This window comes from Triturus cristatus, chromosome 7 (assembly GCF_964204655.1).
Source record: "Triturus cristatus chromosome 7, aTriCri1.1, whole genome shotgun sequence".
Classification (NCBI taxonomy): domain Eukaryota; kingdom Metazoa; phylum Chordata; class Amphibia; order Caudata; family Salamandridae; genus Triturus; species Triturus cristatus.
In genome coordinates this window covers 1521447076-1521469792 of record NC_140590.1, presented here as the reverse complement: position 1 = coordinate 1521469792, position 22717 = coordinate 1521447076, and the positions used below count along the sequence as shown (strand labels likewise).

Sequence of the window (22717 nt, the reverse complement as noted above, 5' to 3'; positions counted from 1 at the left end):
GTGCCTGAGGACACCGGTGATACTGGCCCCGGTGTCCCGCAGGGCCTCTACCTGGTGGCCATTGATCTTGACGAGCTGCCCATATTTCTGTGTGTTGGACGGTAGGAGGCTACCAGGGATCATTTCCCTATCTCCCAGGGATACTAGGGCCATAGCGGCGGGTTCCCACTCCTCGGCTTCCTCAACCTCCTCCCCCAGGGCTACGTTGGCTATCTGTCTCGCAGGGGTGACTTGGGTGGCCATGGGGCACTCTGGGTCATTGGCGTAGTGCCCGGGTTTCTGGCAACGGAAACATGTGACGGTCACCCGGTGTCCTCGTCTCCCAGGGGGCCCTGTCACTGGTGGGGGGGGCGCCGGGAAAGGTGGAGGTGGTGTCTTCGGGGGGCTAGGCTGGGACTCTCTCGGCCCTCCCTGGTTCCCTCCCCCTCTCTGGCGGGGTGGTCCCTGACTGGTTCGGGGGTACTCTCCTACCATGCCCCGGGAGACCCGGGTGTTGGTCCAGCGGTCGGCCTCCACAGCCAGCTTCCGGGGATCTGTGAGCTTGCTATCCAGCAGATGTTGACGTAGCTCTATGAAGCAGTTCGCAGCCAGATGTTCCCATAACATGAGATCAGTGAGTTCGGCAAGGGTGGTGACTTTGCTGCCCTTGACCCACCCATCGAAGGCCCGACTAAAAAAGTTTACATACTCCACCCAGGTGGTGCCCGGGATCTCCCTGCAGTCCCGGAACCGTTGGCGGTACATTTCTGGGGTGAGGCCGTATCTTGTGAGGAGAGCCTCTTTCATGTGGCTGTAGGAGGTCTGCAGGGAGAGGGGTAGGTCGAGCAGGGTGTCCCTTCCTTCGCTCAGAAACCGCCCCCACAACCCCGCCCCCCAGTCCTTCTGTGGGATCCGATGGGAGGTCATGGCGACCTCGTAGGCCCGAAACCATTGCTGAATGTCATCGTTTTTATTATATTCCTTGACCACATCCTTGGGGATGTGGACCTTCTGTTCCGATGGGGGGGCCGTCTCTCGGTTTCCCGAGGGCCTCCCGTCCTCATTTCGGGCCTTGAGCTCGAGTTCCTTTAAGCTGCGTTCGTGCTCCAGTTGGAGCTTCCTTCCTTCGTGCTCCCGTTGGAGCTTCTTTTCTTCCAGTTCGCCTTGTACGCGCATTTGCTCCACCGCTAGCTTTTTCTCCGCTAACTTCAATTCGCCCTCGATTTTGAGTTTGGCTAACTCGAGTTCATGACTGCGGCTTCTCTCTCTGTCCGCGAGTTCTTCCGGGGATAGGCCCCCGTCTGGTACAATGCCTCGCACCTGATTGTCGCTGCTTTCACTTGGAGGGGGTTCGGCTTCGTCGGGGCGCTCCCCCGTGCCTTCCGGGCGGGAGGCCCCGGTCTCCACCCAAGTTTTCAGTGCTTTCTGCAAGTCTTCCTTAGTGTTGAGGCCAGTGGTAGCGATTTTAAGTTCTTTGCAAAATTGCTTCAGCTCTTTGTGTGTGTATTCTTCTAGATGCTCCACCTGGAACACTCTGTTGGCGTTGGTTTCTGCGGAGCTCATGGCGCTTCCTTCTGCCATCTTTGTTGGTCGTGCGTCCGTTGTTTACTGTACGATCTCTAGGTGATGGGCCCGAATCCCGTCGCTTGCCACCAATGTTAGACGGCGACCTCAGAGGAGCCCGGAAGGGGGGTCCTGACTACCCTGAGTCCCACCCGTGTAGTATCGTAGCCGGGCACTGGCGGGAGATTCCCCAGGGGGAGGAATCTCGCAACTAGGATCGTACTTCTGGCACCACACGACACAGAGAGACCACACTGGGTATTCTCAGAAAACAAGCTTTATCAAATAGGTATCACCGCAAATATGTACAAGGTGAGCACGGGCTCAAGAGTCCCGGAAAGGTAGGGGGTAGCGGGACTGTCTCTGGTAATGGTTCAAAGCAGGGACGTATCCGGCGCACAGCTCACAATCCTCGAGCTGGGGGATACGTGGTCGGAGTCGGGGTCCGGCGGGACCGTGAGAGTCTGGGGGAGCCGCGAGTCACTCAGCGGGCTCAGGTACAGGTTCGGAGGTCTTACGATCTTCAAGGAGCCGCGAGTCACTCAGCAGGGCTCAGGTACAAGTTCGGAGGTCTTACGGTCTTCAGGGAGCCGCGAGTCACTCAGCAGGGCTCAGGTACAAGTTCGGAGGTCTTACGATCTTCAGGGAGCCGCGAGTCACTCAGCAGGGCTCAGGTACAAGTTCGGAGGTCTTACGATCTTCAGGGAGCCGCGAGTCACTCAGCAGGGCTCAGGTAGGTTCAAGTTCCAGGAGCCGCGACCGCGTCGGCAGGCTCTCGTTGTTCCAGCGTCGAATCTACCGGACAGTCTCAGAGCACCCCTTGTTATAGGTCGACCCCTCTTTGATGTCCGGAGTCTGTGCAGGCAGGGGTCTTGTCACCTGGGGGCCGCTTGTCGGGGTTTTCCTGCTATTGTCTTTTGATCCTTTCAGGGCCGGGTCGGGAGGAGTCCCAGACACCCAGCAGGCACGGAGCCAGCCCGCAGGGAGGCCGGAGGGCCGATCGAAACCCATCGTCCCAGGGGAGTTAGAGGTGCGATAGAAACTGCTCCTCCCTCTCTCATCCCCTGGAAGCGTGATGTCCTCCAGCCGGAGTGGCGCCTCGAGGCCCGGGTCGCGCTGGGGCCAGGCGGCCATCTTGTTGCATGGAGTGGGCACGCGGGCCCGGGGTGGCCGAAAGGAGAGAGGCCATGGACGGGGATGTCCGGGGTTGGTGCGGGTGTCCTGGTGGGAAGGGTCGGCTGGGCCGTGTGCTTGGGCTGCAGGTACCAGGTTTCGGTGGTGCGGGGGCACGGAGGGTCATTCTACGAGGCCGGGTCCAACACCTGGTATCTGTGTGCCATCACAAGGTGTTAGCTAAGTTTCTTAGTTCATGTAAGCAGTTACTGCATGGTGAAATTGTCCCAAGGTGTGTTCCTTCCTCTGTGTACCCTGACATCTTCCCTGCAGGGTGTTTCCAATATGTTGTGCTGACTGTGTCTACATTAGCTGGGTGTGTGATGGACCCCTTCAACTTTGGCCATGCATGCAGAGCGATGTCTCCACCTGCATCATTCGTGGCATCCTTGGTGATCACTGTACTTGTGTATGTAGTCTGTTGACATGACTTCATGTGGACATGCTCCCTTTTAGGCACTATGCATGTGTGTACTCCCAGCCTCGCACACATGTGTTACATGTACTGCAGGGTCTTTGTGCACATGACTGACAATTGTGGCCATTGGATCTGTGGGTACTCCACCCTTTTTCTTTCCATGGGCACTGCTGGGAGGACTCTGCACCCACCCCTCCTGTGTCTGGGCACTGCTGGGAGGACTCTGCACCCACCCCTCTTGTGTCTGGGCACTGCTGGGAGGACTCTGCACCCACCCCTCTTGTGTCTGGGCACTGCTGGGAGGACTCTGCACCCACCCCTCCTGTGTCTGGGCACTGCTGGGAGGACTCTGCACCCACCCCTCCTGCGTCTGGGCACTGCTGGGAGTGATAGGCACCCACCCCTCCTATGTCTGGGCACTGCTGGGAGGACTCTGCACCCACCCCTCCTATGTCTGGGCACTGCTGGGAGGACTCTGCACCCACCCCTCCTGCGTCTGGGCACTGCTGGGGGTGATAGGCACCCACCCCTCTATGTCTGGGCACTGCTGGGAGGACTCTGCACCCACCCCTCCTATGTCTGGGCACTGCTGGGAGTGATAGGCACCCACCCCTCCTATGTCTGGGCCCTACTAGGAGGACTCTGCACCCACCCCTCCTGTGTCTGGGCACTGCTGGGAGGACTCTGCACCCACCCCTCCTATGTCTGGGCACTGCTGGGAGTGATAGGCACCCACCCCTCCTATGTCTGGGCACTCCTGGGAGGACTCTGCACCCACACCTCCTGCGTCTGGGCACTGCTGGGAGGACTCTGCACCCACCCCTCCTGTGTCTGGGCACTGCTGGGAGGACTCTGCACCCACCCCTCCTGCGTCTGGGCACTGCTGGGGGTGATAGGCACCCACCCCTCCTATGTCTGGGCACTGCTGGGAGGACTCTGCACCCACCCCTCCTATGTCTGGGCACTGCTGGGAGTGATAGGCACCCACCCCTCCTATGTCTGGGCACTGCTGGGAGGACTCTGCACCCACCCCTCCTGTGTCTGGGCACTGCTGAGAGGGCTCTGCACCCACCCCTCCTATGTCTGGGCACTGCTGGGAGCGATAGGCACCCACCCCTCCTATGTCTGGGCACTGCTGGGAGGACTCTGCACCCACCCCTCCTGCGTCTGGGCACTGCTGGGAGGACTCTGCGCACACCCCTCCTGTGTCTGTGCACTGCTGTGAGGACTCTGCACCCACCCCTCCTGTGTCTGGGCACTGCTGGGAGGACTCTGCACCCACCCCTCCTGTGTCTGGGCACTGCTGGGAGGACTCTGCACCCACCCCTCCTGCGTCTGGGCACTGCTGGGAGGACTCTGCACCCACCCCTCCTGTGTCTGGGCACTGCTGGGAGGACTCTGCACCCACCCCTCCTGCGTCTGGGCACTGCTGGGAGGACTCTGCACCCACCCCTCCTGCATCTGGGCACTGCTGGGAGTGATAGGCACCCACCCCTCCTATGTCTGGGCACTGCTGGGAGGACTCTGCACCCACCCCTCCTGCGTCTGGGCACTGCTGGGGGTGATAGGCACTCACCCCTCCTATGTCTGGGCACTGCTGGGAGGACTCTGCACCCACCCCTCCTGTGTCTGTGCACTGCTGGGAGGACTCTGCACCCACCCCTCCTGTGTCTGGGCACTGCTGGGAGGACTCTGCACCCACCCCTCCTATGTCTTGGCACTGCTGGGAGTGATAGGCACCCACCCCTCCTATGTCTGGGCACTGCTGGGAGGACTCTGCATCCACCCATCCTGCGTCTGGGCACTGCTGGGAGGACTCTGCACACACCCCTCCTGTGTCTGTGCACTGCTGGGTGGACTCTGCACCCACCCCTCCTGTGTCTGGGCACTGCTGGGAGGACTCTGCACCCACCCCTCCTATGTCTGGGCACTGCTGGGAGTGATAGGCACCCACCCCTCCTATGTCTGGGCACTGCTGGGAGGACTCTGCACCCACCCCTCCTGCATCTGGGCACTGCTGGGAGGACTCTGCACACACCCCTCCTGTTTCTGGGCACTGCTGGGAGGACTCTGCACCCACACCTCCTGCATCTGGGCACTGCTGGGAGGACTCTGCACCCACCCCTCCTGCGTCTGGGCACTGCTGGGAGGACTCTGCACCCACCCCTCCTGTGTCTGGGCACTGCTGGAGGACTCTGCACACACCCCTCCTGTGTCTGGGCACTGCTGGGAGGACTCTGCACCCACCCCTCCTGTGTCTGGGCACTGCTGGGAGGACTCTGCACCCACCCCTCCGGCGTCTTGGCACTGCTGGGAGTGATAGGCACCCACCCCTCCTATGTCTGGGCACTGCTGGGAGGACTCTGCACCCACCCCTCCTATGTCTGGGCACTGCTGGGAGTGATAGGCACTCACCCCTCCTATGTCTGGGCACTGCTGGGAGGACTCTGCACCCACCCCTCCTGCGTCTGGGCACTGCTGGAAGTGATAGGCACCCACCCCTCCTATGTCTGGCCATGTACGCTCCATACATACACGGGTGGGGGTACGGTCCGTACATACACTGTTGGGGTGGGGGTACGCTCCATACGTACGTGGGTGTGGGTACGGTCTGTACATACACTGTTGGGGTGTGGGTACGGTCCGTACATACACTGTTGGGGTGGGGGTACGCTCCACACGTACGTGGGTGTGGGTACGGTCCGTACATACACTGTTGGGGTGGGGGTACGCTCCATACATACACTGTTGGGGTGGGGGTACGCTCCATATGTACGCGGGTGTGGGTACGGTCCGTACATACACTGTTGGGGTGAGGGTATGCTCCATATGTACGCGGGTGTGGGTACGGTCCGTACATACACTGTTGGGGTGGGGGGTGCGGTTCGTACATACACTGTTGGGGTGTGGGTACGGTCCGTACATACACTGTTGGGGTGTGGGTACGCTCCATACATACACTGTTGGGGTGGGGGTACGCTCCATACATACACTGTTGGGGTGGGGGTACGCTCCATACGTACGCGGGTGTGGGTACGGTCCGTACATACACTGTTGGGGTGGGGGTACGCTCCATATGTACGCGGGTGTGGGTACGGTCCGTACATACACTGTTGGGGTGGGGGGTGCGGTTCGTACATACACTGTTGGGGTGTGGGTACGGTCCGTACATACACTGTTGGGGTGGGGGTACGCTCCATACATACACTGTTAGGGTGGGGGTACGCTCCATACGTACGCGGGTGTGGGTACGGTCCGTACATACACTGTTGGGGTGTGGGTACGGTCCGTACATCCACTGTTGGGGTGGGGGTACGCTCCATACATACGCGGGTGTGGGTACGGTCCGTACATACACTGTTGGGGTGGGGGTACGCTCCATACGTACGCGGGTGTTGGTACGCACGTACATACACCGGTGGGGGTGCGGCCCGTACCCAGGCCTTTAGAACGTGGGTACGGGCCGTACCGCCATTATTGGGATGACGTAGGGGTGGGCGTGGTACGACTCGTACCCACGCTCTTAAGGCGTGGGTACGGTACGTACCGGATTTGTTGGGTTGGCGGTTCGCGTCATCACCCACTTCCTTGTGGCGGACGCTGGCGTTGCTGGACACGCCCCCACCCACTCGAGGTGACCAGGCCCTGGAGGTCAGGTATGTGCAGGGCATGTATGACTTGTGACATGGGTGGGGGTTTGGTTTCCTGCCCCTGCCCCTCCCCCTTTGCCCCTGGGTGTTGTTCTGACCTTCTGCGGCGTCTGCGTCGGTTCCTGTAGAGCAGGTGGACTGCTATGAGGGCCGGGATGACACGTAGGTTCGGGTCCATGGCTGTCCGTCGCATACAGGTGGTCCTTGTGCGCGTCGTCCTGATTTCCCAGCAGTTTTTGGCAGTCGGAAAATATAATCCGTGCGGGGTGACGTCGGTGCGGATCGTACTTCCTGGTTCGTGATACGCAGCCTGAATGCGTCCCGACGTCACGTCGGCGCTTTCCCGGATCACATTTGTATGGATATTTTCGTCGGTCGGGGATTTGTACGATTCGTACGGAAATGGTTGTTCCATACGAATCGTACTTGCAATATTGTAATGTTTTCTGACCGGGTACGCGTCGGACGGAGAAAACGCTCCGTCCGACGGTTCGTACCCGGTTTTTCCCGGATCCGAATCGACACCTTAATAGTGTGTGTATGTTGTTGGAGTGCAATGCTATATGTAAAATAAGGGCATTACACATTACCTACATATACACTGACACACTCACAACATATATGTGTAGTAAGATAATGATGAGTAGTACCTACCTGTCTCCATGCCTTCATGGCCTCACTCCGTCAGGACTCCACCGTCAGAACACCACCAGCACAACGGCATCATCTAAATCAGCTGGGAGCAAATCTGCTGGCTTGATGGCAACAAAGTACTGTTAGCCAGCAGAGAAGACCACTGCAGCAGAGGTCAACTGTCTATTGCTGCAACATCTAAATATGGCAGGCGGACTGCCGTCAGCTTGATGGAGTACTTGGAACCACCACCGTGGTGGGACAGCGGTAGTCATGCCAAGATCTAAATCAGGCCCCAAGTCTCAAATAAGAAGCAAATCAAATAAAACATCAGGTGCAGGCAGCACCTCTAGTAGAGACCAAAAAGATCTCACTGACCCCTGAATTCAGGGGTTCATATGGCCATTTTCAGAATAGGAAGTTATTGAAACTGCAAAGGCTGCATGGTATGAGCATTATTACAACAAATCACAATTCATATTTCAAAAACGTCATATAACCCTACCATCTAAACACTAACCTATTACATGAATATTTACTCACCCCATAAGACCTAATATCATCCCAATGTGTTAGAACATACTAGTTACATAAACAACAGAAAATAATCATGAATGAATGCAATACAGCATGCTAGAAAGAAGAGCCCTGAAAGCAACAACAAGCATCGTCAATGCCGAATGAATGTAGTATGGTAATGGAAAGCATAAATGCTGTAATGCAAGCGACCACTGCAAACTGACTGGATATAAAATCGTTCTAATGTGGCCAAATAGATGCTAAAGGTATCATTTGAGAGAAATGAAAGCCATCTTAAAACCCTCCGTGACAAGAGATCAACACATTAAAAGGTTAAATTCAGAAGCAAAATCTATCACAATAGTATGCTAAAATACTCATATACATACTTCTTTCTTCCATAGTGGTTGACAAGCAATATAAGGCCTCGTCTGCAGGCTAGCAAGCTTTTTCTCGTCCAACGGAGTCAAGGGAATTAGAACATCCTTCGGTATATTCAGCCTAAACAGCAGATACATATTCCAATCATTAATGTGGAAAGAAAAACTAGGCAGCAATTATTGCACTGTTCACACATCCTTTTGAATGGATCTCTATAACTTTGATATGGGTTGCTGTTACCCTTTCATCGTCCTGGAATCCAGCCTACTGTTGCAGCTTAAAATTCGCCTTCAGATAGTGACAGTATGGCGAAGTACCTACTTCCCTGGTATTACGTCCTGCAATCACTACTTCTAGAGCAAACAGGGTAAGTCAGTGTTATGTGAGTCAGACCAACCATGCATCATATGCAGGGTATAAGCCACGCATTTGAGCATCGCTGATACTCTGAAAATTAAGCATGCACTTGCAATAAGCTCCCAGAGACGCCAGCTCCCTTCCTTCTGCTGCACCAGGATACCCGCTGGGTGATATGCAAACCCTACACATAAACAAAAATGACATAGCATAACCTGGGCCCGCAAGGGCTAAATTCCAATCCCTGAGAGAGGAGATTATTATGGCTCAGAAGGATGGGAATTTCCTGCTTAAATGCAAATTCCATTGTAAGTGACCTTAATTACTAGTAGGGTGAAATTAGGGTCCTAACGAGATAGTAAGCAAAGCCAAGTGTATCAGACATTCTACTACAGAGGGGAGGCCTTGGCTGTACCACACAGACAGAAAAGCGGAGAGATTCTGGTGGCAAGTACACACCACTGGATAACTTGAGGGCATTGCAGAGACAGCAAGTGTAGCATAGAGAAAGTGATGGTCAATGGGAACCACTAGATTAGGAAGTCCCAAGAGGTGGACAGTCCAGAATCCTATGAGAGGTGCATACCACAGCTTCAGAATGCTTTGTCAAGAGTACGGCAAATCATCCATTAATCAATAAGTATTCCAGTGTAGATTATTTGCTCAAACAACAAATATGGATCCAGATGTACTAAGCATTTTTACTTTCTCAAATGCTCCAGTATTTAGAGGGAGCATATTGTAAGTGTCGCTTCCAAATACGGATTTGGTGTGCAATGTATCAAAATTTTGCAAAAGTAATCTGGCCACAAAACAAAGTACAGTACTCTCTGCAGAGAATGGCCAGTTCCAGCAAGACACTGAAAAGTTACTGACTCTCAGGTTGGAGTGGTTACTCATTCGCAAAATGGAAGGGGTCTCTTAGGGTAAAAAAACGCTAGATGGGAAATAGTATCGGTCCAGGGGACCACTGATAACTCTCAAGTAGACCTGCATTTATAAAAAGTATATTTTGTTGAAAACCAACCACAAACCTGGTGGTCTGTTCACCCTAGCAGACCACCATCTCTGTGATGGCCACCAATTGGACTGAGTCATTACTTGAGATCTACCTCAGTAATATACATGCGATAGAACATATTACGACCCACTCCAATTCAGATTTAAATGAATTGACTTGTTGCTATATATGTCAATTCATGAAATTCTTTACTTTTCACATAAATATTGGTCGCGGATTGTGACCAGACGTTTGCGACCAGATCTTCATACATCAAGCTGGCGATTATTTGTTTGATGCTCTATAAAGTATAGAGATGAATCAGGCCTGACACTGATGCTTCGAACATAATAACCATCAAGCATGCAAAATATTTTTGATGTAGGATATTGCTAACCGCTTGACTATACAAAATGGTTTAGGGAGGTAGCAACTTTGTAATCACTTAAGTAAGACCTTGGTGCTAATTTCGTTTCAGGTGTAAATGCCCAAATCAGCAAAATTTGTACATCTGCTATTTACCAATGTCAATATGGTTTACCCCTGCACGATTTGCATGCAGGTTTTCTGCCCATAGTCTTTTTAGCAAGTCACTCAAATGTCCATGTTGAATGCCCTGGAACTATGCACGTGGGTGTTGCAATTTGTGCACCCCTGCATGTTGGATGATGTGAGAATCAGAAATTTTATCTATTCACTACACGCTTTCCACCAGGTTTGCCCTCTCGAATACTTGTAGTCAAATAGCAGAAGATTACACATTGGCATTCAGCACATTGGCAAATTGGAAGTTTACCCTTGAAGGGAAACAACCTTTACATCGCGGTCATTAGACCGCGATGCCTTTAAACGCGGTCGTTACCACGACCGCGTTGCTACAACTCGATGCCATTACTATGCAAATCATTACATCGACTTGCAGTAGATGGCGCTCTAACATAAGGAATAGTATAATTTACTTTTCCAACACCTTCCCTACTGTTGCGTAGGCTGGAGTTGGAATAGTAAATTATACATTTCTAATGTTACGGCGTCATTTACTGTAAGTCGATGTAATGACTTGCATAGTAATGGCATTGCGTTGTAACAATGCGGTCGTTGTAACGACCGCGTTGTAACATACCGCGTAGTAAAAGCACGCGTTGTAACGTGCTATATTTGCCCTTGAAATAGAATGTAGCACAAGATTGTAATCAGGGCCTATATAATAAACAAATTCACAGGTAGGAAACTAGTAATCACATAGCAGTTACACCTTAGACCAGCCAGACAGCTAATAATTGTCACAAGTATAGAATATGGGTTTAATTTACACATACACCCAATAATCATACAAGAAAAGCCAAAGAACTAACAAGTTCACATGGGCAAGTAAAAACTCTGAGAAGCACAGCAAACATTCGGAAGCATACAACATTCCAATGAGGCAGAACAATTGTAACTGTTCGCAATTTAAAATAATTATGAGTTATGACATTATGAATCACATGGAACACACAAGATAAGACTACCAGGCAGCTAAAAAATGTGACATGAGTTTATCTTTGTGTGCCCTGATAATAGTAATCATCAGACAATGTTATTACGAGATGTAAGACTCACATTGTGCATCTGAAACTTGAAAATTGTGTTACTTGATAACTGAATCTGTGTTTTTAAAAGCCTACAACTGTGCTTTTTAAAAAACGAATTGGTGATCTTATTTTGAACTATTTTAAAACTTTTAAAACTGCTTTTAACTTACCGCTAGTATCACCTAATTCCGCCTGAATCTTACCTCGCACTTTGCACTCGTCTCCCCTCTGGATCAAACACCGGCATCCCAGTCCATGACGGGGTTCCCCTGCTGTCCGTGGAGGGTGCCGACGCCTCTAATTTTCCACTCTAGGCAGCTGGGGGTTGCTAGGGGCGGAGCCACTGGTCAGGGCTATAGCTCTCCCTGCACTATTTAGCTGGCATGCCTTTCCGCTCGCGCAGCGGACGCACGCAGCGGGCGCGCCACCAAAGGCAAGCCAGTCTGGGCCCGTCCGGTTCCAGGGGACAAACATTATGCCCATTTTATTGCCTACACAGCATCTGAGCTGAGACACCTACACGGTAACTGGCCCATCAGCATTAGTGCAGGGATTCTCTACCTCAGAGATTCCTTCCCAGAGTTCCCTGCCTCACCTGCTGAGCAGGGTTCTCCCGCCACCCATAAAGACCCACCTGAACCTACCACCCCCGAGCTTCAGGCAGAAGGGACCCTGGTAATCATCTACTTAAACACCCGCTCGATGGTTAAGCACCAACTCGAAATCTTTCAGCTCCTTGACTCCGACAAACCAGACATACGTCTCTTGTCTGAAACCTGGCTCCCTACCGAGTCTGGGCCTGATATCCTTGCAGCAGTTCCCATAGGCTATTACATACTTTAGGCCAATAGGCCCTTGGGAAAGCCCGGTGGCGGGGTTGCAGCTATCATCCACCATAAACACAGGTTTACTGCTCTAGGGATCGCTGGTATACCCTCAGTCGACAGCCTCATTTTGAAATTCGAATTGCCCCAATCCCCCTTTATCTGTGCTCTCTTTTACCGACCTCCCCATCACATGCCCTCTTTCCCCCACCTGCTAGGTGAAATGATTTCCCAACTAGTCATTAACCATGCCAGGATCATTATTATCGGAGACTTCAAGTACTGGCCCACTGACGCACAGGAGAGCACCTGCTCCGTAGAATTCACGGATCTCCTATCCGGTATGAACTGCACCCAACATGTGCACGTTGCCACCCATATCAAGGCACATATCCTGGACCAAGTCTGGACCTGCAACTTGGAAATCACAGAACCATTAATCTCCCCGTGTACATGGTCAGACCACTCCCTCATCACATTCACTATGGCCTGTCCCCCCCCCCATTAAACCTTCCCTGACGGGCAACCACCTGGCTAGAAACTGGAATCGGGCCAAAATTGGCGACTTTTGTACATTACTAAAAGCCACATCACCTATCGAACAAGACTCCCTCTGCAATCAGGTAACAAGCATCAAGCAATGGCTTGAATCAGCCAGCGACAGTGTCGCCCCCTTTAAGAGAACCAAACTCAAACGCCCTCATGACGCTCAACGCTGGTTCTCTGACGACCTGCAAATAAAAAAACTAGCACTCAGCCGAGCGCAGTTGGAGACAAGATTATGCCCCAGATAAAAAAGCCACCTATGTAACCCTGTTAAAAGACTATAAAAACTCAATCCTCCACACCAAGACAACCTACTTCTCTTCGGAAAATTATGACCTCAGCCACTAAGACCAAGGACATCGTCTCTATAGTCGACGAGCTTTCACCACCCGATAGAGTGATAGCAAAACCGGTCCCCTCACAATCACTATGTGATTCCCTGAACTCGTATTTCATAGAGAAAATTGCCACCATTTAAAGCAGCATCCCTACTTCCACACTCTCAACAGTCTCCCCCATCACATGCAAAAATCCCCATATGTTGGATCATATCCCCCTGATCTTCAGGGAAGAGTTTTTCGTCTTACTAAAAGAAGTCGGATCAGGCTCTCCTACCGACTGCTGCCCCCCTCACATCTTACTTTCCTTACCTGCCCAGACCCGCCCCTTTCGCTCCTCAACAACTCTCTTAAAGAAGGCATTGTCCCAGACACGTTTAAATATGCCGAAATTGTCGCAATCCTAAAGAAACCCAACGCTGACCCCTTGGTCCTGAGCAACTTTTGCCGTATTTCTTTACTCCCCTACCTTAGTAAGATCTAATAGCCCCAGGTAGCAAACTGTCTTAGCTCATTCATTGAGCAATCTCAGTTCCTCGACCCCCAGCAGGCAGGATTCAGACCAGCACACTCCACGGAATCAGTCAACCTTGCAGTCATGGACGAGCTTAGGAAGGGGGCCGATAAAAACATCACTCTTGGATCTGTCAGCCGCTTTTGACACGGTCGATCATGATCTCCTGATCGATCGTGTCAGTAATGCTGGCATCCAGGGCCTGGCTCTGAGGTGGATCTCCTCTTTGCTACACAACCGATTCCAGACAGTCCGTCTCGCCAACCTTTCAGCCGAGGAAGTTAGGATGACCTGTGGGGTCCCCCAGGGGTCCTCTCTCTCGCCCCTTCTGTTTAATCTATACATGCTACCTTTGATCTGGTCCTTACGCAAAAGTAAAGTTGTAACTTTTAACTATGCTGATGATCTCCTGTTGGTGTTTGACATTGACTCTTCCAACACCTCTGTTTCCAACTTTCAATCCACCATGAGCTCTATTAGCGAATAGATGTACGCCAACCAACTAAAACTCAACCCCGACAAAACTGAGCTGATTCTGACTGGAGGCACCTCCAACCCTTCGGATTCTAATTTCTGGCCCCCTCCTCTAGGCAGTCCCCCTCGCCCAGCGGAATCCGTAAAAAGCCTAGGGGTCATAATCAGCAACGATCTGTCTATGAAATCTCAGATTAGCGCGGTGGTATCTACCTGCTTCTTCCACTTACAGAGAATCCGGAAGATCGGTAGATTCCTGACCACCGAGGCCTTGACTGTAGTTCTTTTGGCCTTGGTCGTCTCTAGTATTGACTATGCCAACTCACACTATGTCGACATTCCGGCCTACCAACTCCACCGTCTGCAACTGGTTCAAAACCAAGCAGCTAGGCTCATTTTCCATCAACCCAGACACCAACATGTCCGCCCCCGGTTGAAAAGCCTCCATTGGCTTCCGGTGGCTGAACGCTGTGCATTCAAACTGGACTGTACCATCTTTAAAGCCCTTGCCTGTCACGCTCCAGCATTCATTTTGTCTAGGATCCATCTCTATGCCCCCTCTCGCGAACTTCGATCCTCCCATCTGAACCTGTTTGCCACCCCCACCTTTAAACAAAAAAAACACGGTGGCCTCAGATTCTCTTTCCTGGCCCCTCAGTTCTGGAACTCTCTTCCCTTTGAACTGAGGTCAGTAACCTCTTACGCCCAATTCAGAACACTCCTTAAGACCCTTCTGTTCTATCAGGCATATGAGTAAAGCTCCTGTCATCATACCACTGTCTCCTTCCTGTTCTCAGCCCTATGAAAGCGCTTGGTGTAAGTGCGCTCTACAAATATTTTTAACATAACATGTAACTACTTTTACTATAACATCCTTTCTTAACTTACTACTTTTATCATGGCAGCTATAAATCAGAAAAACATCACATCCAGCAAACTCTGCGTCAAAAACTACAGGTTAAGGGGATGTGAAGCCGCCAATCGTCAGACAGCATGGGCTCAGCATCGTACCCTACGCCGAGGACACCCAACTTATCCTCTCACTCACGAGGAATCCCGAAGACACCAGACTCGGCTTCCAGGAAGGAATGAAGAACATGGCAGCCTGGATGAATGACAGCTGTTTGAAGCTCAACTCAGAGAAGACCAAAGTCCTCATTCTCGGATCCTGCACCTCTGCCTGGGACAACACCTGGTGGCCCTCCGCCCTCGGGAACCCACCCATCCCTACAGACCACGCACGAAACCTCGGCATCATCCTCGACTCCTCCCTCTCCATGAACCGCCAGATCAACGCCGTCACCTCCACTAGCTTCAACTGCCTGCGTATTCTCTGCAAGACCTTCAAATGGATCCCCCCCGACTGCAGAAGGACCGTCACCCATACACTCATAACCAGCAGACTGGACTACGGCAACGCCCTATACGCCGGAATCAACCGGACTCTCCTACACTGGCTCCCTGTTGAGAAGAGGGTCTCCTTCAAACTCCTCATCCACACCTACAAATCCCTCAACAAATCCCTCATCATCGGACCCAAATATCTCAACGAGAGAGTATCCTCCCACGTACCCAAGAGGAACCCCCGTTCCGCCGACCTCGCCCTGGCAGAGGTCCCCTGCATCCGCAGGAACAGAACAGGTGGGAGGGCCTTCTCCTATATCGTGGCCAAGACCTGGAATGAGCTCCCGGTGAACATCAGACGCTCCCCGACCCTGCACGCGTTCAGGAAGGACCTCAAGACATGGCTCTTCGACTGATCCGGAGCTACCTCCCCCCCCTCCCATTGCCCCCCAGCGTCTTGAGACCCTTGCTGGTGAGTAGCATGCTTTATAAACCCCTGATTGATTGATTGAATCAGTCAAAAGCTTAGTCTACGTAAAACAGTCACCAGATAGTAACATTCTAATTTCTTGCTGCTCAGCCTAGAGGCAATGTCACTCCAGTCTGTATTATATTGTTACAATTTTGTTTGAAATGTGTTTGAAATGTATTATATTGTTACAATTTTGTTTGAAATGTGTTTGATAATGTGTTTGTTTGAAATGTGTTTGATAATGTGTTTGATAGAATATTGGGCTTAATTGGACTTTTTTCTCTACACTTGTGCTGTTCACTAGCTTTGCTGCTATATAATTAGATAGATTTGAGGTATTGTTTTCCCACAGTGCTCCCGCTAATGGTACACTGCATTTCATGCAGTCACATTTTGTTTCAAGACATGACATGGAAACTAAAATGACCAGTATTCATTGCGATTGTAGAATAGATTCAGCACTGGAGTAATGTACTAATTATAGGTCCCATGACTACTCTAATGAATGGCTTCCTTGCACCTAGAACACCTGCTCAGGAAGCACTGGCAAAAATGTTTGAATGGGGAACAATTGATAGTACTTTGCAGATAGAAGTCAGATTGTTTGGTGCATCGCATAACCATTAAAACTAAAAATTACAGCATACACAAGTACTCCACCCTCCGATCTCTGAACCTTGGATTTAAATGTATTTGTGTAAATGCTGTTGCTGTTTGTTTTTGTGTAAATTTGAGATTATGATGACAACAATAGTTATGAAGGTCCCAGTATTCTTCATATGACTGTGAATTTGAAGAGGAAGGACTGATAAAACATAACATACATTCTTTCCACAACATTTCTGTTTTAAAGTTCAAGGTTAAGATATTGGGAGCTGGGCCTGTGCAGCTAGTGAAAACCCGACCCTCACCTTCTGCTAGTAGCAGGCTGTGCACTTCCCATTCTGAAGGTGTGCACTCTTTTGATGAGTCTGGCTCTGTAGCCATGGAAATTGAGGCTTCAACCAAAAGAGGTAAATGTTCTTTAAATCTCAACATGTGCATTTTCATACGGCCCAAGAGCTTTCAATGCAATGGATTTCTGGCTCTGTTGTATTGTGATATGTCCAGAGGTAGAATCCAAGGTAAAGAAATTACCTAAAGTTGCTTTGGAAAATGTACAAAAGTATATTATCAATAATTACGATTCCACTGATTCAAACAATGATAACTGAGATGATTCCAGTACTTTTGCTATTGAGATTAGCGGTTTTCACCTAGACATAGATAAAGCTTAATCCTTTGTCTCGCATATCTAGAGGTAGAATGCAAGATGAAGAGACAACATTATGTTGTTATGGAGAATGAACGAAAGTATGATTATAATACTGACTCAGACAATGCTAATGAACTGATTCCAATACTGTTGCTTGGGTCTTGACTTGTTAAAAAGACAAAATATGTCCTCAGCGTGTCCCCGAAGAGCGGAGTATTCCAGAATCAGTGTCAGTCAGATGCCAATGTTAATTCAATATTTAAGCCATCTCTTATTCAGCTCATCAGTTCCACAGCTGCCATTGTATTACACATCCTCAAATGGCTACCTTTTTCACCAAAAGTGGGAGGGTCACTTATGGCCTAATGGTTAAGGTGCAAGACTCTAAATCAGAAGGTTACAGGTTCGAGTACTGGCTTCTCTACAGTCATGAGACTGTTTCATTACAATTCATTTTAAGGTTCAGTGGAGCAAGTAAAAGACAATTTGTTTCTGTGTTCCAAAGATGTGTATTTAATGGCCAAGGTCTCCTGCTAGCACAATCATTTAGATGTAGTGGATCCCCTTCCTAAGATTTTAGAATTCACAGAACACGCCAAGGAGTGTTGGCATTCAGTAAACAGTCTTGTCTACCTGGGCTCCATGATCTTTGTGTTTTGCTGATAAGGCCAGTCTGGCTATTTACCTGGAAAGACACAACGCCTTAGTGATTAAGACTGATTACAAATTGAGTTAACTTGCAAACTTTGTCAGGCCTACAGATAGACTGCTACATTTCAGTCTGTAGGGATGAGGCCTTTGGAGTATTCAGTACTGTTGAGGCATTATAGGTAAAGGAATTGTCAAGGCATATGTTTAGATGTTTTGCAGGCTCCCCTGTCGTTTCATTTCACCTAGACAGGGTATGTTTTCACTGTACTTTTGAGGATGGACAAAATTTCCGTTGTCCAATAGATAAATACATTTGAAGATGCAATCCAAAACCCCTGGTAGGGTTGGCAATGGCATTTTATGAATTGTTTCACCATCAAAAAATTTAAGTTAGGGCAGATTTGCTACCTGGCATTCACTTGGCCGTCAGTTGGCCCTCCAGGTACATTAATGACAGGCGACTTCATCCAATAGGTTTCCAGACACTCACTCATCATTGGTGCCTGTTGCAAATACATTTTTGTCCCAAGTCTGACTCACAGTTGTCCCACGTTTACAGAATCTACTTGCTATAGACATGTTCTTGCAAGATTAGTCACATTCACATTTTCCTTTCTTTTGTCTGCTTGATTTTCCTTTGTAAAAGGATTGAATGATGGGGATCCAGATGTTTCTGAAAGACCTTATTCTCCTTCAGGTGTATTCTTTTCTGTTGCTTGATGCATAAGATTGACTTCACTAGTGTTGAGTATTCTTATTTTCTTTTCATCCAACGTTCTGTGTACTATGACTTAAAATTTAAAATCAAAGGCTACTTATTTAACAAAGTTCTCTCGTCTCCCCCTTTTTTCATTTGTCTAAAAACCCATGATTCTGTATGGTCTCTTACTTTAGCTAGATGGGCTAGGGAACGGTTTTAGCTGAGAAAGATGAAAAAAAAAAACAACTTGGGGCTCATTCCAAAAAGCCTCTTTAGCTGAAACAAATTTAGAGGAGGCCTGCTGATTGGTCCCGCGTATCCGCATTCAGGATGTTTTATCACAGACTAGTGGCTTGTGCTAGTTTGGTAGAAGTGGATAGGCTTTAAAGAAGCATAATATAAGACTCCGGTCTTGCAATAAAATGCACATTTTCCTTGCTAGAAAGTGAAGCAAAGTTCTGATTTTCATCGAGGCATTATAATCCCTCAACTATCTATAAAATGTCAGCTGTTTTGTTTCCCTCCCATTAAGTTTTCTATTCTAGACATGTTCTTCATTATTTCTTCAGCTTCAATTGCTACAACTCCTGGCTCTTCTTCAAGAGGACACATATGAAGCTCAGGCATACAGGGCCAGTATATTCCTAATACGTTGTTTGGTGTTTTAAAAAGTGTTGTTCTAATGATTTCTGTAGGATTTATTCTGGTGTTCTCTTTCATTTATGGAGTTTAGTTTGTCTTCACAATTACAAATGAGGTTTTTACTTTCTGGTGACTGCTATATATAGACTAAGCTTATGGCTGATTGATGGTTTCACTTCCCCTCAGCCTGTAGTTTCTGAGGGAGTGGTAGGAAGGGTGTTTTTTATTTCGAAGCTGATATAATAAAAGTAACAAATTAAGAAAGCATAATATTTGCCTCAGTGTCTTTAATAAAATCAAAACATTGCTTCATTATTCACGGTAGGAAAAATGCATTAACAGTTACCCCATAACGTAGGACAGTAGTTAGGGATCCATCGGTTATCAGAGGCATAGCTGCTGCTCTGAGCAGAAATTTTGCACATAGCTTTTTGCAAATTTCAGAGGGTTTTATAAGTAAGTTTAAGCTGTTTTACTGTGTATTATTCCATTTTATAACTATTGTCCTCGCCAGTCAGAGAGGGACATTCTTCGACTGCCATTTTCATTGCTGGTCTAGTTTCTTCATGAGACTACTTAAGCCAAATGCTGACGCAACCGTGCAGCTTATCGGAGGCATTGTTGCTGCTCTGAGCGTAACGTTTGCACATAGCAGTTTTCACATTATGTTTTTTTTTTTTAATGAGGAAGCTAAAGCTGTTTTTACAGTGTCTATAACTTTTGTCCTCGCCAGTCAGAGCAGGTTATTCTCCAACTGCCATTTTGGTTGCCGGTCTAGTTTCCTCAGGAGATTGCTTAAGCCAAATTCTGATGCAACCACGGTGCTGGTGCGCCGAAAACATGCCTAAGGCAAGTCCGTCTGCACCCATCCCGCTCCATGAGCTAGGAGGCCCAGAAGTGTTGGGATTCTCTTTGAAAACCAAAAATGGGAGTGTTTTTTCAGGGGTTCTATGTCACAGACCCCCATATTCCCCAACCCCACATCTTCATCCACTGATAGAAGTCTTTTCCCACATGGCTCTTGCACATTCTAATTTCTTTATACTGGGGGACTTCTATCTGTGGGCGGAGGGGGATCTATCACTCCCATTTAAAGAACTGCGGGGCTTGTGTGAAATGTTGGGATTGCAGCAACTAGTGCAAGGCCCCAACCATCAGACTGGCCATACTCTGGATCTTATTTCTTCTCCTGATGGGCTGATCTCCATGAAAGATATCACAATGTTTAGTTGGACCGATCAAGTTCTAATATCTTTTCATCTACTCATAAAGGAACCCTGCCTTTTCAAGAAGACTGCATTCATAAAGAGAAAAGGGAGTGCGAGGCATAAATTGAACAAGCCAACTCTGTGACCGGTTTCAATACATATGGCCCCAGAAATTCAGTAGAGACCAACTATATAGCATTTGAGAAGGGGATCCAAGAAACATTAGATAAAGAAATTCCTCGCACGTAAAATCTTGCCACCAACCATCTGCACCTTGGTACAATGAATCACTAAAAGCTCTAAAATTATCATTCAAGAAACTTGAAAAATATGGCATAGCTTATACACCGAAGCAGACCAAAAAATGCACACAAGAACTCTTTAAACTAATATAAAAGAGAGGTTTACAAAGCAATGGCTGACTACTATGCCAATACTAAACCTTGCAGCTACAAACAGCACCAAAAAGGTTTTTGAGATCCTTGGGGAACTATCCAATCCAGAATGTGTGAAACAGGAAAAAACACCCTTGCAAGAGCTTTGTGATATTCTGTCTGACTTCTTTCAGAAAAAGATCGGCGAGGTTCTGGAGGACAATGAAGTTCTCTCCCAGTTGATAACCTCAGGTCTGTATAATTCATGTCATAAAGGAAATACAGCCACAGTCATAGCTACCCATCCCAGAACAAAAGCACCGGTGCTATGCATCACTGTGGTACAAAATAGGCTTGACCCCCTCAAGAGTCTTGTTCGTAGGTTTGACACCTTCGAACCAATCTATGAGGAATGCTTTTGAACCATTGCCATGTCAACCTCATCGGGTTCTCCCCTTGATCCTTTCCCCCTAGGTTTTGGAAAGAGATGGTAGGTCAACTTACCTCCCCACACACTGCAGCTATGCAACCAGTCCCTGGATATCGGCGTTGTACCACAGATGTAGAAGAGGGACATAGTAACTCCCCTTTTGAAAAAATCTACAGTAGACCCTTTGGTCCTGAGTAACTACTGGCCCATATCGCTCCATACCTTTCCAGTGAAAATATTGGAGCGCTATGGTAGCAGGAAGCTGTTCCAATATCTGGAAACTCACTCTCTCCTAGAGGATGAACAATTTGACTTCAGACCAGGTCAGCTCTACTCGTTGCCATGGACGAGCTACGGATGAAGGTTGATAGCAGCCAGTCGACAGTCCTGATTCTGTTCGTCTTGTCAGGTGCTTTCGACACAGTCAACCACAAACTCCTTCTGGCTAGATTAGCCAGCAGGACGTAGTGGCTGCATTCCAGAATTACTTGTCGGACATTGTAAATTGGATGAACTCAAACTCCCTTAAACTTAACAGGAATAAAACGGGATTCCTTTGCTGCTCTGCACACAAAATCCCCATGATACTTCCTTCCAATTTTTGGGCTCTTTCAACATCAGAGGAGCACAGTTCGCAATCTTGGGGTCATATTTGATGACACCTTGTCTCTGGAGAGTCATGTCAATAAAGTCGCAGGTACTTGCTTTGCTACCACTACTGCCTACCCAAGCAAAATCTTTTATTGTGCGCAGTGTCATACTTAATAGGTTCAACTACTGCAACACCCTGCTTCTTGGAGCTCGTATTATCTGATCAACAGACAGGCAGAGAGTCCAAGTGGTAGCAGCTAAACTGGCACTAAATAGATCTTGAAGATCCTCTGCATCCAGTGCATTGAAGGAACTTCACTGGCTTCCACTGAAACAGAGCATTACTTTTACATCCATGTGCATTGCGTTTAAGGCTTTACAGGTCAAGGCGCCTATGCTTCTACAACCGACAGACAGAAAAGACATACTCCTGGAAGATCTCTTCATTCGAGTTCTGCAAATCTTATTTGGAAAAAAAATGTGTTATGACAAGGTGGGTAGGGCCTTTATAGTGAAGGCGGCCGAGCTCTGGAACAAGCTGCCACCCACTCTCAGGTCATCAACTGAACTGCTGCAGTTCAGAAAAGCCTTGAAGACCTGACTTTTTCCCAAAGTAATCTCTGCTGCCCGTCCATGAACGAGTCTTACGCCAGTAGTGCTCTGCTGACACATAAGCTCTCAGTGCCAGGATGCAAGTTTGGTGACAACTCCTCTTTACAAATACTATAAATAGACAAATAAATAATAAATCCTACACAGAAGTTCATAGAATGCTGAATGCAGCAACAAAGGTGGCCAATATTGTTAAACCGCTGAACCCTTGACAGTCCTTGTAGGAATACCACAAAGGGTGTATAACTCTTGGCATTGGAGTCTGTTTACAACACTGATACACAGAACATAGGTCAAAACGTAGTGGGGGAGCAGGTGCTTCCAGGAATAGGAAGGGGCAATGCAGGCAGGTAGTCCATCTCAAACTGTACTGAGTAAATCCCACTATGTTTGGCCGAGGGAGGAAAACACATCAGCATACACTAGATGGATCTGAGCACTAATTATTATCAGGGACTTTGTAACTTCAATAGCCATGTAAATAGATTATCCAAC

At 48.9% G+C, this 22717-nt stretch overlaps 1 protein-coding gene across 1 annotated transcript in view; it reads right to left on the bottom strand.

The window, feature by feature from the left end:
- SPO11 (SPO11 initiator of meiotic double strand breaks) overlaps positions 1-22717 on the bottom strand; it is an 898758-nt gene that overhangs the window by 86402 nt on the left and 789639 nt on the right. Inside the window, exon 13 of the mRNA XM_085614575.1 lies at positions 8325-8436. Coding sequence (XP_085470701.1) covers positions 8325-8436 — 112 coding nt within the window. The remainder of the gene's footprint in view (positions 1-8324; positions 8437-22717) is intronic.